At 36.0% G+C, this 21,742-nt stretch overlaps 1 protein-coding gene and 1 long non-coding RNA gene across 3 annotated transcripts; one reads left to right on the top strand and one right to left on the bottom strand.

Moving 5' to 3' along the window:
• Positions 1–6,595: 6,595 nt before the first annotated feature.
• Positions 6,596–7,624, top strand: LOC125471881. Its single transcript, XM_048572803.1, has one exon. The coding sequence runs from the start codon at positions 6,849–6,851 to the stop codon at positions 7,518–7,520; it is 672 nt and encodes a 223-aa protein (XP_048428760.1). The 5' UTR covers positions 6,596–6,848; the 3' UTR covers positions 7,521–7,624.
• A 5,530-nt stretch (positions 7,625–13,154) lies between these two features.
• On the bottom strand, positions 13,155–17,358 carry LOC125471859. 2 transcript variants are annotated; one of them, XR_007253934.1, is made up of 4 exons: positions 14,458–17,358; positions 13,803–14,076; positions 13,599–13,699; positions 13,155–13,501 (listed from the first exon to the last, which is right to left on the bottom strand). It is a non-coding gene; the product is annotated as an uncharacterized LOC125471859 (long non-coding RNA). The 2 variants fall into 2 exon arrangements; XR_007253935.1 differs by having other exon boundaries at positions 14,504–17,358.
• Positions 17,359–21,742: the final 4,384 nt, after the last annotated feature.

The raw sequence follows: 21,742 nt of genomic DNA, 5'->3' as shown, positions 1-21,742 counted from the left end.
ATTTTTGAAGTGCAAATAACAATTCCCTCTATTTTTATATTATCTAGAAATCCAATAAACATATATATCACAGTAAGGCATCAATTTCACAAACACCGAGGTATACATTAACTCGGATAGCTTGCTAACCAAGATAGGCCCACTAGACTCTACTTACTCTCTAGTAATATTAATTTTAGTATTTAAAAACAATTCGAAACATGTTGACCAAAAGTCAACTCACCATCAACGGTAGGGTCCATAACCCTATGTTATTTGACCCTGAATATCTGCCTAACAGATTTTTGATCCATAACTTCCCAAAGGTCTCATTACTCTTCTAGAACAATATCCTAAAATTTCGAGACGATCCAGCAGTTGGATGTTCGCCAATCGCTAAACTTAAGCGGTGATCAACAATTAGTTTTGCAAACTTAGAAATTCAATTTAGGAAGATCCGTATGTACTCAAATATTACGTACCATAACGTACTAGGTTTGGTGACGATCATACGGTTGGATCATCAATGATTATAACGATCAGGTGGTGTAATCTAACAAAACTATGTTCAAACGATAAGATTTCGTCAATCAGATGTTAAATATGGAATCGGGGCATCAAAATTAATCTAGGAAGACCAAGTGGTATCTTAGCCACGCGCCGCCGCCACCCAACGGCCGGTGGCCTCGATTTGCCAAAAAATACACCTAACTCCATAATTTCTCACATATATCAAAATGAAGATCTTGAAGAGAGGAGTAAGTTTTATACCTAGGCTGGGGTCCAATTTGCCCAGGAAGTGGCCTAAAAACGCCATGAACAACGTGAATCCCTAGAAATTAGTGTCCTTAATTCGTCTTCCCCGATGCTTCGCCATCCCTAAACTTGTTTGGACTTTGTTCCTGGGCTTAATGAGAGCCGAGAATGGGTGGTGGATGGTGGTGATGCCTGCAAGATCAACGGATCACCATTGGTGGCACTATTGGTCTCATCCCGTCATTTTTCGCTATACGGGGTCAAAACCTTGTCGAACTTGGATGAAAAGGGAGAGGGAAGGCCGGTGTGAAGTTTCCAGGTGGTGGCTCGGTGAAATTCACGGAAAAAAAGACAGAAAATTGCCGAAAATCTTACTGGGTCGTCGGGTCTGGAAACGGATCTCCTGCTTCTCTCATCTTTCATTTTTCTCATTTCCCCATTTCTGATTGGTCCCCATCTCTCTCCTTTTCTCTCCTGCATCTCTCATTTTCCCCCTCTCTTGCTACCATATGGCAGCTTCTAGTCCTTTTTTTTTATTTATTAATATAAATTCCAGAAAATACTATAAAATCTCGTTAGTACAAATATGTAGTTTACAATAGTGAAAACCAGGAACCGGGTTTCACATATTTTCCATAAGAAAATATAAATAGTGGTTTTTTAATGCACTTCAAAAAGCACTTTTATTAAGAAAGCTTTTAATTATTTTAAAAGTACTTTTAAACGAGCTCATGGCGGGTGACTTTTTTATAAAAATATTCTTTAAATTTATAGTTTTTTTTTTTTAAATTTTAATTTTTATAACTGTTACCATCCTAATTAGGCAAGGCATATAATTGTGTAAACCCTATTGGAATTCTATATTATATTTTAAATAGTGTCCTAATTTGGTTGTAATGCCTAAAAATTAAGGAATATAAAATCACAATGAGGTGAGATAACACACACCTCAGAATTCACCAAATCTCTTTCTTTCTCTGTGTGTCGCACCTCACTCCCTCTCACTATATAATTCTTCAATTAAACAGGCTTACGATACACATTATCAGCATGCTCTTGTTGACTTTAAGGAACTGAAGATTCGTGGTACAAATTCAAGGGCTCAAATTTCATTTTATGCCAATTAGGTTCTTCTAAAACAGAAACTTGATATTTATCAGCCCTATTTGCCTAAAAACATTCTCATGATGCATGAACTCTCAATCTATTTCATAATTTCATTATTACATATTGCGTATTGCATATATTTGTAAATATATAAGCATATTTATGCCTACGCAATTTATATTTACATATCTTGATGATGAAATTGCTATGTGAATTTTGTGAGTCAAAGAAACATAAAGAAAATAGAAGCACGAATAGGGTTCTAAAAATCTAGGAAAACCGAGGAAAAAAAAAAGAAAAAAGAATATCGCGGTTAAGTCGCTGCCGAAAGTCGCCAAGTGCAGCTGAGCCTCGCTGGTTGGCCTGAAGCATGACACAACCATTTGCAATGTTCTAAAAAACGGCCTAGGCACTCGGCGGTGGTGAGCCGAGGCATTTTCTTGCAAATCGGTGGGAAAAATCGGAAAGGCTCTAGGTGGCCGCCTACGCGAGCTAGGCAAGGCTAGGCGGTGCTAGGCGGTTTTTTTATTTTATTTTAATGAAATTAAAAAATAAAATAAAAAATCCTATCTAAGTCTAAGTGGTTTAAAATTGTGAAGTTGTTGTACATGTTTATACAATACTCCTCACTATGGTTATATGGCATATATATGCTTAATGTGTTTTTAAATTTTGGACTTGTTGGATATTCTTTTTGCATTTTATCATTCTTTTATTATCTTATCCATGGATTTCATACAAGTATAATTTTTTGTAAGTGTCAATATGCACTTATTTACAAGATAAATAAGAAATTTACCTAAATTCGCCTAGGTGCCTGCCTAGACCCCGCCTAGCCGCATACGCACTAGGTGCCAGCCCGCCGCCCAACTAGCGCCTAACGTTTTTTAGAACCTTGGCCGTTGGCAAAAGAAAATAATAGGTAGTGTTTTGAAATCTAATTCAAACTACTCATTTAATCCAACAGCTGCGACTGCAACTACATATCAATCCATAAGAAAGATAGACATAGGTTTGAATCAGACTTATCAAAAATGGAATTGGGATTGTCTTAGAAGACAAGTTGGAGGCAAAGAATTGTGTCAAAACAAAATGTCCATGCTACCTTTTAATTTAACATTTATTTGACAAAATTGACGAAAATGGGGTGAACTGAGACTAAATGAGACGGGGCAAAGTGAGCCAAAATCTATTTCAGAAAGTAAAGTGAGATTAAATGACAGTTTCAGGGGCAAACCAATTATTAAGCCTTGATTTTAGGCCTAAATGTCAAAATGGTCCCTGCGTTATAGCCACATAGCCAATTTGGTCCCTGTGTTTGTCTATGTTAGCTAATTAAGGACATTTCATTCAATCTCTTTTAAAAAAATCATAAGAAAAATTAAATGAGATATAATTACGGTATTAACCTTTCTCTTTACAGAAAAATGAAAATCAATGAGAAATAACACATAAGGTTGTGACATAGAAAAGAGAGGGGGATATGTTAAGGAGGAGGTTGGAGAGTTGGGAGGAGAATAATTTTTCTTTTAAATTTATTTTTAAATATTTTAAATCAAATAAATAATTTTATAATTATTTATAAAAAAAATTTACAAAAATTAAATGGAAATGTCACTAACAAAGATAATGTCACATCCCGGTCCGGGGGGGACCACTTCCCGAGCCCGCTCCACCACCGTAGCACGATATTGTCCGCTTTGGGCCCCGACTACGCCCTCACGGTTTTGTTTCTGGGAACTCACACGAGAACTTCCCGATGGGTCACCCATCCTGGGAATGCTCTCGGGCGCTACTCGCTTAACTTCGGGTTCCCATGGAACCCGAAGCCAGTGAGCTCCCAAAAGGCCTCGTGCTAGGTAGGAATGGGAATATACATTTAAGGATCAATCCCTTGGGCGATGTGGGATGTTACAATCCACCCCCCTTAGGGGCCCGACGTCCTCGTCGGCACACACCCGACCAGGGTTAGGCTCTGATACCAAATTGTCACATCCCGGCCCGGGGGGGGGGACCACTTCCCGGGCCCGCTCCACCACCGTAGCACGATATTGTCCGCTTTGGGCCCCGACTACGCCCTCACGGTTTTGTTTTTGGGAACTCACACGAGAACTTCCCGATGGGTCACCCATCCTGGGAATGCTCTCAGGCTCTACTCGCTTAACTTCGGAGTTCCCATGGAACCCGAAGCCAGTGAGCTCCCAAAAGGCCTCGTGCTAGGTAGGGATGGGAATATACATTTAAGGATCAATCCCTTGGGCGATGTGGGATGTTACAGATAAACACAAGGACCAAATTGGTCAAATTGGAAACATAAGGACTAAGTTGACTCAATGACTAAAACATGGAAACCATTTTAACGTTTTAGCCTTACTTTTATACGAAATCACCATTTTTCTTCAAGAGTGGGCATATTAATGCCCCTAAATTGTTTTGAAATACCAAAAGTCATTCATAGCAAGAATCAATGATTCTGAAATCTGAATTCATGCACCAGCCAACAAGCTTTTCATTTACCAATGTTACGGCCTTTACCATTCTCGAGGTGGAAAGCTCCACCAAATTCCAGATTAACGTGGGCTGGATCTCCACGGCACCTACACATACAAGCCAGGGAAGACAAGATGTGGTTCAAACAGTAGAACAACTAGAAAGAACAAAGACTGCAAAAAGAGAATTACAGAAAGAAAATGTCTTCAGCGACAACCGAAAATTGCGAACAAAAAACTACTCATTCTGATTCGTTGGTTGAAATGGTAAGTCTCTCGATTATAATGACTAGGGTTGCTGACAGTATCTTTCTTTCTTCACATATATTTTATTCTTAATCTTAACCTGATTGAGTGAGTATAATATTTGAAGTATACTGAAGAATATAAAGATATTTTTTCGGGGACTTTCACATGGAGAGTCGAACACTTCTTGAAGTTGCAGAGCAAGCATTACTCTGACGTTTTCATCATTGGTGGTTTTAAATGGTACGTATTTGAATGTGAGTTATCTCCTATATAGATACGTGCGTTTGGAATTTTTTTTGTTCTGCTCTGCGTTAGTTGGACTGCATAAACTTGGTGTGATTGGATCAGGCGGATCCTCATGTATCCAAAGGGGTGCCGCGGAGACGGCTATTTGGCTATATATTTGAATGTTGCAGATGCTTCGACATTGCCATCTGGGTGGAGTATTTGTGCTCAATTCATGTTTACTGTGGTCAATCAACTAAACAGAAATAAGTCAAAAACACTAGGTATTTTCTTTCCGTTCAGTATGTTTTGAAATTGCATCAATTTATGTCTTTTATTTGTTTGTCTTTCAGTAAATGGATGATTTGACAATTGTGAGACTCACTTATGTGTCAACGTAGTACCCACAATTGCACAATATAGTCCGAAACTAGTCATCATGGAGCTTTGGCTTCTCTTAATCAATGGTTCATATTTCAAAACAACAACTAATTACATCGTTTGGTCCCAATGGTGTAAGTGTGACTTCTATACTTCCACGTGATAATATAAATATGTTAGGACCAAACCATGTAATTGATTGTTGTTTTGGACTACGAACCATTAACTAATATATATATATATATATAGAGGCTCAAGTTTTGACTGAGTTCAGGCAGTATTCTCACTCTTTAGTTTATAATGAGTTATAATGAGTGATGTGTTAGGAGCGTAAAATGAGTTTCTTTGTTTCTTTTAAAAAAAGAATTCGTGTATATCCATTTAAAAGAATACAAAAGTACATGCAGGGAGAGTGTCTTATTGTTGAGTTTGTTTTTCTCTTCCTTCTAGGAAACTCTGGACTCTTGAGAGATTGCAATTTCATACTCTAAAGGCAATTAACAGTGTTTTTCTCGTCTTTACTCCCCGCGCATTTCTTGTAAATAACCAAACACATGAAAGTATTCTTGCAGCTTTCTGTAATCCGTTTTCTAAATTCTCAAAGTGAACCAAACAAATAGCTTAAATTCACTAATTGGTACATCATGCCTTTTATTCCTGCTTGATGGCAGTTTGTTCTTATTCCCTTGCATGATATTATTTATAAAATCTTTTTTCATCTCAAACTTAGTTTTTTTTTTCTTTCTTTCTAATTAGCACTTAATGGCATAGAAACTAATTAGCTAGCTCATTTGGTATGAGTGGCATCGGAGGAATGGTAGATCTTAAGGTTGATTTTCTGATAACTTAAATGAAGCCACCTATAATTTGGCCATGAATGGCTTGGTGAAATTGCACGTCAAAACTGGTTCCTGCATCTCCATATGTGGTTTTGACTGATTTTGATGTATTGAAAAGCAATAGGATATGTACATGCTTATATGCAAGAACCATTATCTTATCAAACTTAATTCCTTACCTGTGAATATTTTTGAAGAAGTTTGTATATATGTAAAATCTTATCAAGTCTCTCAGTAAAAAGACAATTATCATCTAACCCCAATAGGTGTATAGTTTTAGTCAAGTGGTGGTTGCATCTCTTTGAACAATTTTAAGAGTTGTGCTATGCAAAAGTGAACGGTAACTATTTTTCTTTTTTTGGTTATCGAATATAGCCAAGCATGATGAGTTGGAAGTCGGACATTGCTGCAATAATATTTTTCCCTTCCTGACGAACATTTTGTTTATTGAATCATGGTTTTTTGGTTTTTTTTTTTTTTTTTTTTTTTTTTTTTTGCAACTGTCTGAAAATTCTTTATTGTTGATGTACACAGGCATTCTTAATTATTTTTTATTTTTTTTTTGTGATATCGTTTGATATTTTTTTTGGTAGAATTTCATAAAGAGAACGAGTTCAAAGAAGAGGTGACTACATTGGGTTACAGATTTGTTACTTTGCCTTGTAGTAAGCTCCATGACTGTACTGAAGGCTATGTTGTGAATGATACATGTATTATTGAAGTAAAGGTTTATGTCCTTGAGGCTGAAATCGATGAGGATGAAAACGAGGAAGGATCATCTTCTCTTGTTAAGAGTACGGAGCACTCACTAAGTGCAAATTCTATGCAAGTTCCACACTCTTCAGTAGCACCCAATTCTGAAGCACATTGTGAACAGCTGCTTCCCTCCAATGATAAACCAAGTTCTCTACAAATTTGCAGTAACAATAGCACCGATAGTCCTACTGGCCCTCGTGTAGTCAAGTTACCTGAGAAAGAAAAACTACCCTACACTACTCCAGCTAGTAAGCTCATTGATTTCAAAGGTTTAGGTTGGATCGAGAAAGCTTTTGTTCCACTACTAGAGGAGGTTTGCTCAGGGCATCCTTCATTGATCGAGTGCCAACAAAAGAGGAGTCGTAAGTTCACTGAATGTGCATTCACAGCTCTGGGAAGAGTCCTGCCTTTTTTAAAGACTGCAAAAAGTAAGGATATGACGTCTGAGGACTCCTGCGACCACCTTGAGCTTTTATGGGAAGAGCTTGAGATCTTCAGATTTGACTTGTCGTGGTTAAAGCCATATGTTCAGTCTGCTTTGTGTATGAAGAAATTTGAGGAAATGACAGGGGGAGTGAAAAGATTGAGAGAAGATGTGGATGCTTTAGAGATCAAATTAAGAAGACGAAGGACCGAGCTAATTGAAGCAGAGGTAGATCTTGATCGGGTAGCAGAAAGTGACTCGGTGAATTTAAGGGAGATAGATATGGATAGAGAGTTAGGTTATGGGGGGCATTAGCCTAATTTTGGAATTCATCGTTTATTATTTTGGTCATATGACTGCGATGGACAGTTTTAATATGTACGCAGTATATATCTATTCAAACTTGGGACTGCTTTTCATTTTCAATGCAAGATATATACTTGCTTTCTTACTATTATTTACAGTATTTCTGCGGCAGTATTATTTTTATTTTAGCTTGAATTCTTGTTCATGTTCAAGGTATTCAGAATCTTTCAGAAAATATTTCATATAGTATTTCAACAGATAACATTATGATGAAGTATTACAATTGGTAACATATAAAAATATATTATAAAAGTCTGGCATGGAAAAAGGCTAGATTTTGATTAAAAATTGAAAATCAATAAGATTTGAGTCAATGAACATTGGTGAATAGAAACCGAAACCTAATTACTCTTTAATACAAACCCCTTCAAGATCACTAATCATATGATTAATGTATTCATTTGTTTTGGGAACTGTGATTAGCACTTTAAAAGTTTTAATTCTACACTCCTTACAAATGTATTTTTCTTTCTAATTATAGAAAGTTTGGAGTGCCAAATGAAATTTTTGGAGTGCTAATAAGAATTCCCTTTGTTTTATACAAAAGTGAAAGTAGAAGAAAGTAGAAAACATACCTTTACAGTGTGCTCTAAACCCGATCTATTTAGCAATCCCATCAACTTCTTTCAAAGTTTGAATCCACATTGTATAGCTCTTCCTCTTAGGCTCCAAAGTATAGAATCCCTCTAACTGCTGTCGACACCTTCTAGTATCAGATGAGTGAAGGAATGTGATTAGTAAGTGTGTGAAGCTAGTTAACACTTACTCAAACATGCAGGATTGTGGTGGTGGCCAATTTGGTGGTGGTGTGATATTGTGGTTTTCTCTATTGAAAACTAAAACTCACTCCTCTCACTCTAAAGATGATTGCTCTTCTCTACAAGAACAGTGATCTCCTCTCTCACCTTTCTCTCTTCCTCAGTGAGAATGCATTTGAGGTTTCTCTTATATCTGAAAAGATAAGTGAGAGTGCTCAAACTTCCAAGATAAGTTTTCTCTTCTTTATGGCAACTGGACTAACTTGAATTTTAAAATGAAAACAAGATTCAAACACAACTAACCCAAGGACAAACCGTCTGACATCTTTAGTGGGTCTTTTGTCTACTTGGGTCGCATTTTTTTACTTAATGTAGTCAAGACGTCGAAGATAAGTACGTTGTATATGCACGATTACATCACCCTTACTAGGACGCTTTTGGACTAAATCGTCGGAGAATAGATGCAAAGCGGAATATATCTTCACGAGGAGTAAGTTTTGGCATACTACAAGCTAGACATAAGCGGGTCAACTTCTCACTTGAGATTCATTGACAGAAGTGGCCTCTTTCAAAGGTAAAGTTTTTGGAAAATTTAAGGATGCCCATCAGGTAGTGGTTAAATGTCGTTGATGAAAATATCAATACGCAAATTTATGAAAAATTGATGGATATTTAGATGTCAATATTGATATTGGTATCGATTGCCCTAGATGAAACTTTATGGAATTAAAAATGAAACTTTATGAAATGTCATATGACAGTTTGTCGATACTTAACTGCTATGTCGGAAATATCGCTAAATCTTGTCGATTTTAAACGAATTTTAAGTGTTTCTCTGATATCTTTTGAAGTTTAGATTTCAGCCCCTTTTTATGCTTTTATTTTATTTTTTCATTACTTTCACAGAAATATTGATCGTATCGAAAACATTTCAAGCACTATCATCAAGAGGCCTCAAATCTCCTAATCTTCCAACATTAGTTTCTTTCTACGGTGAAGATTGTTGTAATTGGATTGTTCAAAGTTGAACTTTGGTTTCCTAGGTGGACCAATATTGGGATTTTGTTTACAACTAGCAGGAATGCCTGTGCTTTGCTGTGGGTTTTCAAACCATGAATAATATCCACAAATTTACACAATTATCTCCAAATAAAAGAAAAAGCAAGAGATAAGTGCATTGATACATAAAATAAGCAGTTCAGTTTACATTGCCACTCTATTAAGTTGACATCGAGAGCCAATATACAATCAAACTTACTTGAAGGAAAGTTTACATTGACAAAAGTTGCAATGACAAAATATAGTGTCTTTGCATCAAAGACTGAAGTACAATGCAGTTTACACATATTTTGTTTGTGCATGAAACATGACAAAATACATGTCCTGCAAGGCTTGATGCCGTTCCAACAGTTGCAAAAATAATAAGACATGTTCTTATGGTATGTGCATTAGGTAGCTTTAGTATGGAATGCCCAAAAAGTACATATCTATAGTAGTGGAATGGCCAAAAAAAATATAAATATTTGATCCTTTGTAGCAGTCAATGATGAAGTCTTCTATAGCTCATTTCTTTTGCAAATGAACATCTCCAACACGAAGCAACAAACCAGAACAAAAATTCAATAATGGTCCAAGTTGGCATATATTATTGTAAACAATATCTCATTATACCTGTCCTTGATTTTCTTTGTATGTGATCTACTTCTTAATGCACTGATAGGAATTTTGTCTGCAAGTTCAACTTTTGGGACAACCAAGTCAGAGAATTTCGCAGAGATTCTAGCTAAATTAGCAGATGGTGGTTGGCTCCCCTCATCATGTTTGCTGTGAAAACATGTCAAATTTAAAAAGGATGGAAATGAACATTGTAAAGTGCATGCATGATGTTTTTGTTAAATGAGATACCAACGTTATTTGAAAGAGAAAATTAACATGTGAGCTTTTGAAGGTTCATTTTCAACAAATAGTGTCCTTTTTACAACCTTGTTTGTCACAACTGATTGGATTTCTTGAGTCTGCGATTGCATGGTCGTAAAAGGGAGAGGGTTTGCTGCATCAATGACTTGTTTCCCAGTGTTGCTAGTAGGTGTACGCGGTATAATCAAACTAAGTTTTGGGTCAAATGACGCTTGTTCCTCAACTATTCCATGAACAACAAAGTCAGTGTTGCCAAACTCATTGTTTTGATTACCAAAACGGACCTAGAATTTTTTGATGCTGCCAACCAATTTTTGGAAGTGCGGCGGCAACACAGAAGAGTCATCATGGCCTTCTTCTATGACCAAAGAGTGGCAAGAAATACCCAGAAGTTTTTTAGCAGTCCTTCCCATCACTAAGAATTTGAATTAATTTGCGGCATCATCCACAATAAAATTCATCTTAAACCTAAATAAAAGGCGAAGATATTATGACGTGAGTTTAGCAGTTTAAAAAAATGCTTGCAATAAAAACCATATTTATTGCAAAGAGATATAAAGAACGTAGAAAAAATAAATTAGGAAATTACCATAGCTCAGGCATTTTTCTGAGTGGCCCATGTTCAAAGCATTGAAAGGTTCCATATGTGTTTTTCATACTTTTGTGGCAATACGGGCATGACTTGTACCACCATCCCTTGGTCAGATTGTAACTGACAATTGTTGTTGGACATATGAAACTTGTATTTTGATATGATATAAAATTTTCAAATACAAAAGACATTTAAGAATAAACTCCCAAATTTGACACTTGCACCCCAGAAAATGTATTTCCACCCAAATTATAAAATAGAATACAAATTTTGGACATGAGATTACATTTTGGAAAATTTATATTGAGTCGTGAAAGATAAGTTGTTTAATTTTTTGTACTAAAGCTTATAAATGAACAAAGAAACAAATAACATGACACTTTGTATGCACAACACAATATAGACTAAGAAACAATATGTCATTTCCAAATTAGAAAAAACAATTAATTGCGAAGCAGTTGCAAAATACAATTGATAAAACAAGAGATAATTTAGTGATGGTGGATTGACCTTGTTTAATGCTGGATCAAGAAGAAGCAATTGTTCAATTGTCTTCTGTTCAAAATCAGTCATAACAGTAGCCTTTCCGTACTTTTCAGCAGAAGTCGGTAGAATTTCAATGGGTGTTTTGAGGTATTCAATCTTGATTTTCACATTTTTAGGTCCAAGAATATAGACGGTAAAAATATAAATGAAAAAAATAAAAAACATTAAATAAGGTTTGTTCACTCACTATAATACCTTGAAAATTTAGATATACGAATTAGATATTCATAATTATGAATATGTGGAGAAAATCGAAAATAAATCAATTTAAGGTTATGAAAATTTTAATTGAGGAATTTTAAAATTTTGTTTCCAGAAATTATTATAATTTACGTATTTGTATTATTGAGATTTTATGTTATTTCTCGAGAATTTATATTAATTTATTTGAATTTAGATTTTAATTAAATTAGTTACGAAGAGTGAAGTTTGGAAATTAATTAATTAAAATCCGTAGACCGTTCGAGGTCACCATTTATATTTTTGAATAGAGCTCGATCTCACAAGCACATAGGCGCAAGCTGTTTGTGAAACAGAATCATAACGAAGAAGTTATTAACGATTAGAGTTGAGGACAAAATATTCATTTTGCCATTTATTTTAGAAGGCTCCAGAAAATCTAGAGCAATGGGAATGCCACGTGGGTGGCTGACATGAAAGGGGAAGGAGAGAAAGGAGAGAGGGGAGGGATGGGGACCGCCCAATCAGAAAACAAGGAAAGGAGGGGAAATGAGGCGGAAGAAAGAAAGAGAACCGGATCCTCTATGACTCGCCGACTTGACTCGATCAGATTTTCCGATTCTGGCCACCGTTGATGAAGGGACCGATGCCAAAATGATCCATACTTTGAACCTAGTCTTTCCCTCTACCCATTCCACCCCAAAATTTATGAAATTGGTTTGAATTTGGTGAAACCTGTATTGGTGGGTGCGAGGGTCCTATATCTTCAATCTGCCATTTTGGAAACAGATTCCTTCGATCTCCACCACCATTGAACTTCCCTTGAGCCCAGGAACAAAGCCCAAACCACCTTAGGGGCGGCAGAGCACCGGAAGTGATGGATTGAAACGACCCATTTTTAGGGCAAGTGGTTTGAGGACTATTTGGGGTGTTTCCCTGTCAAATTGGACTTGGGCATAGGTATGAAAATTTCTCTCCTCACTGAGATCTACTTGCCTTTGAAATTTGATAATTTTTAGTGTTGGTCGGAATTTGGGGTTTCCGCTCGCCTGAAACCGCCACCCACGATGGCGCATGGCCAATGGGCCGACGCTGCCATTTCGTACAAATTTGGATATTCTAAATATGAATTTGGTATCCATTGGAGGTGATTCAATCATTAGACTAATGTTGGATATTTCGTTTATTTGGAATATAATTCGAAATGGATTAAGATTGAATGATGAACTACCAAAGACTTGATCTCGTTCAAGGGTACGTAGGTAGTCTAACAGGAGTTAGATGCAGCCTTAAAAGTAACTAAGATAAACCTTTATCGAAATTTTGAAAGAAGAAAAGGGATTGGGTGTTTAGTATAAATTTAACTTCTGCTTGGTCAAATAAATTTAGCTATAGGTTTTGAAAGAAATTAAGAATTTCTTAAATAATTTGTTTTGTAGGGAATTTGAATTATGAAAAGAAATTTGGTGAATAAGATGAATGTTCATCTTATGTTTTTGGTAAGTAAACTTTGGTTATAGATTTGGTGTGTGATTAATAAATGTACATAAAGAATTGTGTTTAATGGTAATTAACTAAACAAGAGTTCGGTTTGGGGGCCTATCACCGATATTATTTTCCGAAATAATTATTTCGGGACGGAACGTTACACTCACTCTTGTTTATATTATGAAAGTTGTAGGATATTAGGATTGAGAATACAAACTTTTCATTCTATGCTCTCCATAATAGGATTTCCTATAAATATAAAGATAACAACAATTATAAACACAAAAGTAAAGTGATCACGTATAGACATTCTTAAGGTATAACCTTTGTATTGCTTCACTTTGAGTAAAGTCAAAACAACAAAGACAGGCAGCGAAAGCGACTGCAATGCATCCTCTTAAAAGCTTGTTGTAGTTTTTGCCCATAGGGTCACTGTAACTTGTTCACCTCTACAATTATAAAATGGAGTAAGAACTTTCTATGTAATTTTCATATGGCTATATATGTAAAAATATGCAATCACAGTTTAAGAGAAGTATAGTTCACCTATTATTTTGAAGTTGGAGGTCTCGCTTTTTCTCAACTTTGATATTTTGCACAGTCATGTTCTCAATCGGTTGTAAAGCCATCAAACAACAAAAAAACATCTACATATGATGTAGTTGTAAGAACCAGTTTAAGCTAAATTTAGTTAAAAACTAAGAATAATGATTTTAGAGTATTGGAAATAGTCAAAATTAGATGCTTTACCTGTGAGGTTTACATCTCTATTGACTTTCTTATGAAGCTCATCAAATTCAATTAAATTAAACCAATGCATCGGGATCACTTGATTTGGCTTCTCAACAGGGACTATGGAAGTGTTTTTGTTCAACTCAACCATGACATCATGAAGGACAATTTTGCTTGATGTCTTGTTGTAGATAACACGAAATTTATCTATCTCATACCCGAATCCAACTTTTAGACGCTCCAAAAAGAATCGGATGTCCTAGGGTTTCATGGTTGCTTGAATTGCATCTCCCTTTTAGTGGGAAAAACAAAATTAGATCATTAAAGGAGCAAAAAATGCATTAAATCACATAGCAAAATATGTATAAAATATCTTTTGGATGACTATAGTATAGAGCAACACATGGAGCAAATCATGCAAAGTAACAAACTTAGATATTTAATAGATTTGAAAATTTAAAGTTTGACATTTGGACTAAATTATGCATAACATGATGTAGATTTCATATGTTTTCCCATGTGTACTGAAGGGTAAAATTGTAATACAATTACAAAAACAGATTGAATGAATACAAAGAACTCTAGGTGATGATGAATGAAATAATTCAGAATTTGTTTTTACTTTTTTATTATTTTCTAATATTTTTCACAGAGCCAAATTTAACCAACATACTTAAAAAAGTAATTGATATCTGTAAGGTGGAGACTGCTTTCAACACCTTTTGCTTTTCCTTGTCATTATGTAAATCCAATTTCAGCACCACCTTCAGCAGAAAGAAAACAATTTTCAATTAACAAATTGTTTTGGGAAAGAAAATGGAAATTCATTAATTCAAATGCCAATACTGATTTTTGGGATTTTAGGGTTCTCTGTTACCCTTGCAACCAAAAGCCTAAAATCCCAGAAAAATGAGCAAGAAGCTTAAGCAGAAAAAAATAATATTTTCAACAACCCAATACCGATTTAATCACATACGAAAGAAAAATCTAAACACAAAGTCACAAATTAACAAATTGAAAACCCACAAAAGAAACGAAAGGCAACTAAGCTTAAAACAAACAACAAATACATAATAGAGAGAAGAATCCCCAAAATGAGAGAAAATGAAACAAATAAGGGTATAAATAAGAAAAATCAAAAGGAAAATCTGAAATTATATAGCCCAAGCACAAAAAGCTTGGAAGCCTACACACAAAAGCACAAAAAAACTACAGCTACACTCAATATCCAAACGCAGGAACAAAATAAAAAATTTACAGAAAACGGATGTACAAATGGAACAGGACCCCAAAACATTTAAATTTGTTCAACAAACGATATAATAAGAAAAACAGAAATTATATATCTTGATAAGAAAGGGCTTCCAATCTTGTATGCAAAAACCCCAAAATTCGAACCCCAGCTTTTCCTGAAAGAAAAAAACAAATCAAATCCGGCAACCAAACACTCCACCCCCCCCAAAAAAAAAAATAAAAAAAATAAAAAAAATAAAAAAATAAAAATCAGGCACAGAGAGACGGAAAAATATTTTTGTTGTCCGCCCTGCATCAAAGGTGAGAAAGGCCTTCTTTATCTCAGCCTCAATTATTAATTGACAACTCATTCATATTTTTTCATAGAAGTAGACTGATATAAAAACATAAAACTGGACAAATTTTCTTTTCCATTTAGTCCTATTTTGAAGAATGTGCCTGAAACCATGGCTAAAAACCAAGCTCCAATCCATTCTCTTCAAAGAGAGTTTCTCAACCAATACAAAGAACTCAGTAGATGTTGATGAATGAGTTTCAAGTTTTTCATAGAGCCAAATTAAGCCAACATGCTTAAAAAAAATAACTGATACCTATAAGGCCGGAGATTGCTTTCAAAGCCTTTTGCTTTTCTTTGTTGTGATGTAAATTCAATTTTTGCGCCACCTTTCAGCAGAAAGAAAACAATTTCCAATTAACAAATTGTTTTGGGAGAGAAAATGGAAATTCATTAATACGAATCCTTCGCGCTTCCAACACAGAGGGCATTGTTCTTGAGAAAGTGCAAGTGAACATTAGCTAAATGTCTTTTCCATTAAAAATCCTAACCCATCCATTTTAGTTAAAGGCTTTTAATTTTCATTCTGTTTGCATTAGTATGGTTCATTTACCTCAACAAAAAAACACTTTCCCACTCGGACAATAATATAGAAGGCATTAGGTATCTGTTGCAACATCAGTCAGTTGGAACATAACCTATGATGATTGTTTGAACCCATACAAAATCTTCATTTATATTCTTCCTGGATCGTTTCAAATTAAGCTATTTCTCTCAATGTCTCTCTTTTTGTAAGACACGCACATGACACACTGGCTGTGTGTCTTTCATTTCTAAGTTACTTCATATGCATATATGATGCATATAATGGTATATAGATATAGAGGGTAATGTTCTCTTACAAACAACAGTTTTGCATACTGATATTTTCTTGAGAAATCATGATAAAGTAGGGGAATTTGATTTGATTTCATTTAATTAACCTGATGTAGATGATGCATATAACTTATTTGGCTTCTCCTAAGAGTGAAATTTGATGTAAATCCAATTTCTGCACCACCTTTAGCAAAAAGAAAACAATTTCCATTTAACAAATTATTTTGGAAGAGAAAATGGAAATTCATTAATACAAATGAAAATACCGATTTCTGGGAGTTTAGGGTTCTCTGTTACCCTTGCAACAACCAAAACCCAATACTGATTTGATCATATAAGAACGAAAAATCTAAACATAAAGTCACAAATTAACGAACTGAAAATCACAAAAAAAACCCCAAAAAAAAAAAAAAAACAATTGACCTTAAAACAAAGAACAAATACACAGAACAGAGAGATGAATCCCCAAAACGAGAGAAAATGAAACAAATAAGGGAATAAATAGAGATACATCCATCCCCCAAAACCTGACCTAACAGTACTAAAAAATTCGAAAATAATTCACAGTAAAAAGGCAGAAATGTTGACAATCTAAGCTAACAATAAAGAATTGAATTTAAAAAACGAACTTATCTTTGGAAATCCTAGCATGCAACGCAAGATCCGGCACACATCACCCTCAGTTGTCTTTGTTCGTGACCCCTACCCCTCTTTCTCAAATCCTAACGACCCCTATATTTCTCAGACCATCCTCACTCTGCCACTTGTGAAATCCATCTGCAGCAACGACACTGAGACCCCTACCCCTCCCCCTTGCTCTCTTTCTATTGCGATCTATCTCCATCTCTGTTTGTCTCCCTCCCCCTTCTCTCTCTCTCTCTCTCTCTCTATCTTAGAGCCTCCTCTCTATCTCAGAGCCTCCATCCCCGAAACCCTCATTGAATGACAACAAATGCAAACCTACCCGGCTACCCCCTAATTCGCTCAAAACTTAGAGAACAAAATTACCCTTCCTGATACACCATCCCTACCATTGGATTTTAATCTTTGATGGGTAGAACTGTAATTAACTCACTAAGGGACTGACTGAGGGCCGGGCTTTTTACCGAAAACCAACGAAGCTCATGAAGACAAAATTGCTCTATTTCCATCGCGACCTGTCTCCGTCTCTGTCCGTCTCCCTCTTAATAAGAACTTGTTTCCTATGCTCAATAGGTTTGTATTCAAGGTACAAGCCATAAAAGTAAGATGAGAAGAGAAGAATTTTTTTTAATATATGTAAAATTAAAAAAGAATTAAGATTGAAGATACGAAATTAAAATGGAGCAACCACGAGCTGGTGGCCCAATGGTTCGAAACCCGTTGCTGACACGCTCCAACCCCGATACTCCCACATACCAGGGTAGGCACGTGTTGGCCGACACCCAAGGGTGACAAAGCTATTTTGAACATGCTCATCAATAAAAGATATGTAATTAACAAGATTAAGCCAAAATAGGAACATGTTCGGCGCATACAACTAACTAAGAATAATATGAAAGAGTGACTATAAAAAGATACGAATAAGGAAATGATACCTACACTGAGAAGACTCGAGGATAACTAAGCCGAAGTACCCTGACGACAAGACAATATGCCTTGATCCTAGCTCCTGAGGGGGCGCAAAAACAGAAAGGTGAGTGGACCAAAGTTTATAATAATAATATTAATAATAGAAAAACAGTTTTCTTTTTGAACATAGTAATCCCTTGTTTTGAAAACATATATATAATACTACATATAGGTTTTATGAAAAACCTTAGCATGCCATGTAAAACTTTTGTAAAACCTCTGTAAATCATATTCGTGAAGTACTCAACTAGGGGTATCATACTCGTCCGAAGGCAATACCTGTCCATCACCTGAAGGTGAAGCTGTACAACCTATCCATCACCCAAAGGTGAAGCAGTATAAAATAGCATATATCCACACCGACACTAGCCGTGGCTAGTAAAGCTATTCGACACCGCTTTCGGTGGTGAAGCTGGGGTTATATAATATATCATATCTCACTCCTCCATCATCTGTGTCCTATGGCCATAGACAATACCCGTGGTGTGTAGATGTGCCGTATGATAACCAACTAGGTAAGTACTAAAAACATATATCAAAACTCGTATCAAAGCTCAAACCATCTTGATAACCATAATAAATCCATAGTCATAAATCCACCATATTCAATGCATGTAATATGAAATGCATGCTAGGTTAATAGTTTATAAAAATATATAGTTAAGAAGGGGTCCACTCACAAGTTTTCCATTGCCCAAAAGCCGCTCGAACTATCGAGAATGTGATCACTTCCCGCCAATGCGCCTAAACACAATTAGGAACCTTTTAGTAAAACTCTATTAAAACATTAGAATTTGGGAAAATGGATGGTGGATTCGGATTTGGCACATTGAAAGACCTAAGGAGGGACCTCGGGTTTTTCCCCCACGTGCCACCGTGAGTGGTGGCCGGCCACCTCGACTCGCCGAAAAATCCAATAACTCCAAAAATTCCCAAATTTTACAAGAATGAAGATCTTGATGAGTGGATCAACTTTTATACTTGTGACTAAGGCCAATTTGGCCGGAAAAGCACCAATTTCACTTGAACCGGTCGAAAACCCTAAAAAGGGTGATTCTTGATTTGTCCTCAAATCGACTTCAATGCTCTAACCAATGATTGGACATTGTTCCTGAGCTCAAGGGAAGTACATTGATGGTGGCAATTGCACGAAATCGTTTTACGAATGGCGGATTCATTGCCGTGGGTGCCCTTGGAGCCAATGTGAGTGTTCACCATGAAATCACGACCACTAGCCATCAAACTTAGGTGGGAATGGAAACTGGGATGACGCCAAGTTGATTGGTGGTGTTGGTTGGCAACAATTTGTCGGAAAATCGAAGAAAACCACCAGAATTAGCCTCAAGCCAAAACCGTCGAGCGGGTTGGCTGGGTGTAACTAGGTCAAGGGTGATCCAGTGCATCCCCTTCTCTTCTTTCCCCTCCTTTCTCTCATCTTTAATTGGTCACTCACCCTCTCCCTTATCTTCATTCATCCTCACCTCTCATTCCTTCTTTCCTTTATCTTCTTTTTCATCCGTCCATTTCTCCTTTTCTTTAATCTGGGCCACACACATGGCTTTCCAGATTTTGCTCCAAAAATCTGGAGCCTTCCAGAAAATGTTCAAATGATCATTTAGTCTCTAACTTCATTCATTAATAACTCATTCGTTATAACTCCAAATTGTGTTCCGTTTGCGCCCACACATTCGTAGCGATGAGTACTACGAGGATATGCCAAGAAAACGAGTCTTACGTGACACGACACGGTAGTCAACAAAAGTCAACACTTTGCCTCGAAGGACATTTTCGTAAATTCACTTATTAAAATCATAAAAACCATAAAATTGGGAACGGGTCGTTACAATATACTGCCTTAACAAAATTTCATCCCTGAAATTTAAAATAACTTGCTAAATGTAAAATACTTGGAAATAGAGAGAAAATGTGTGTGTGTGTGTGTGTGTATCAAGTTAGCACGGTTGCATAAAAGAGAATGACATTCTGTCTTGATCGGATTGCAATTATTTCTCTTTCATGCCTCCAAGCTCATACCGTCATCCTTCCTCGATAATAGAGTAGTATAATTATAATCTAAAATGTAGAGTCGAAAATATGTAATAATACATAATAGCACAAGGTCAAAAATATATGCATATAATATGATAACAACAAGAAATAGATATATAGAAACATACGATTAAAATACTTGTATGAAGTTGAAAATTAAAAATGGAAGTAACTCACCCAAAACTTGTAATGCGGAAACACATATAAATAAAGTAATATAGTTTAAAATATTTGCATGAAAAGTGAAGACCAAAAACGAAAATGGGCGTTGTTGAGTACTTCGTGAATGAGCGTGTGTGTTATCAGTCGAATCCCAACCATCATTAATTAGCAACTGTGTCGTAGACTAGCCGACTTGCCCACTTGCTTAGTGAACACAACAATTAAGCCGTTGATATTACAGTCTATAACCTGTAATGCCGATAACTCATTGTTGTCTCGTTAAGTGAGTGAGAAGTTTCCAAGGATGCCAAACTGCCAAATTTTCCTTCATGTGACAATATACCTAGATCATCCGATTCAAGCCTCGATCGTGCTCTCGTATTGCCCCAAAGTGTACCAATCAACGCTATTAGGAGTGCATCGCCATCCACATACGCCTGAGCCATCAAGTCCTAGAGTGAAGTAGTGGGAAATGCATTTGGATGAACACTTGTTATAAAACATTTCATTCAGGACTAGTTACGATGATCACTCTCTAAATCGAAGGTATAAGGTCTGAATACCTGAATTAGAAAAACCATAACTCTAACCATATTCTGCAAATGATAGTTGCAGTCTTGAGCCACAATGGAAATTAACGCTACAATCGCCAAGCTCAAAACCTACATTTATACTTTCGCCGATACCATGCTGAACTACTGCTCAACATCCTCAGGATCACATGAAACTCTTCTTGATAAGTCTGGTAGGCTCGTAAGAAGATTATTCTTCAAATGTACCTGCTAGTATCAATATGAAACTGGGTACACGCATCCATCAAATTGATCGATTGTGAATTTGTCACTGATTGAGCGAGAAACCATGTCGAGAAGGCTAAAAGAACATTAAAGAATTTGAAAGTCAGAACAAGTTCATTATATCTAAAGTACAATATATCTAGATTGAATATACAATTTCGATGCTTAAATGCGTGTAAGTATCTAACTTGATCATGTGATAGGGATTGAAATGGTCGAACACTAACTCAACTTAAATGATAGTCTAATGAAAACTAACGAATGAAGACATAGATTTTTCCTTGACCCAAATTTACAAAAATGCATTACAAGGTAGCTTCACGAATATTAAATCACCAACAGTGATGATTCGCTCAAAAGGGTGTTGATTGGGTGATTTAAGGATTGCTGACCTCAATTGACAATTTCAACATCTAAGTGGTCTTCCCGGACAATATGTTTAATTCAAAAATGATACGGAGAATATAAGAGTAACCCAAGATTTGCTAAGATATCTTTTAGTAGTAAAAGGTGAAACTAAGGTTACGAACAGAGCTGATGCAAACCTAAACATCAAAGAATCTGACAATTTTGAAAATAGAATTGATTGAACAGCATTTGGTGCCTAAGAGCTTTTCTACTACGATTGTTAGTAACTACAATTGCACAATCGGGGTAGTACACAATGGTGCAATCGTAGACATTGCTATATCCTACCTAATGCCGTAGTCTGAGATTTAATTACTTTCCAATGAGGAAAACTGGAAAGTTTGTGAGGTTAATAATGATCTGACGCGTTTCTCCAAGAAGATGTGTTATCGAATTTCTAAACCAGGATGATAATAGATGACTCAAGGTCATAAATAGGACAGTTCACATCACGTGGTCCCAACCATCAAAAGTTAAATGCGTTACCCGATATGTTGTATCAGTACACAACTATCCCTTCCGCAAAA

This window comes from the organism of the source record quoted next, unplaced genomic scaffold (genome assembly GCF_019419815.1).
Source record: "Pyrus x bretschneideri cultivar Hongxiangsu unplaced genomic scaffold, Pyrus_bretschneideri_v1 Contig62, whole genome shotgun sequence".
Classification (NCBI taxonomy): domain Eukaryota; kingdom Viridiplantae; phylum Streptophyta; class Magnoliopsida; order Rosales; family Rosaceae; genus Pyrus; species Pyrus x bretschneideri.
This window is presented reverse-complemented; position numbering and strand designations above follow the sequence as displayed.

Excerpts from the sequence above, each read along its gene's own strand:
- LOC125471881 (XM_048572803.1), top strand. The coding sequence starts at position 6,849 with ATGCAAGTTCCACACTCTTCAGTAGCACCCAATTCTGAAGCACATTGT.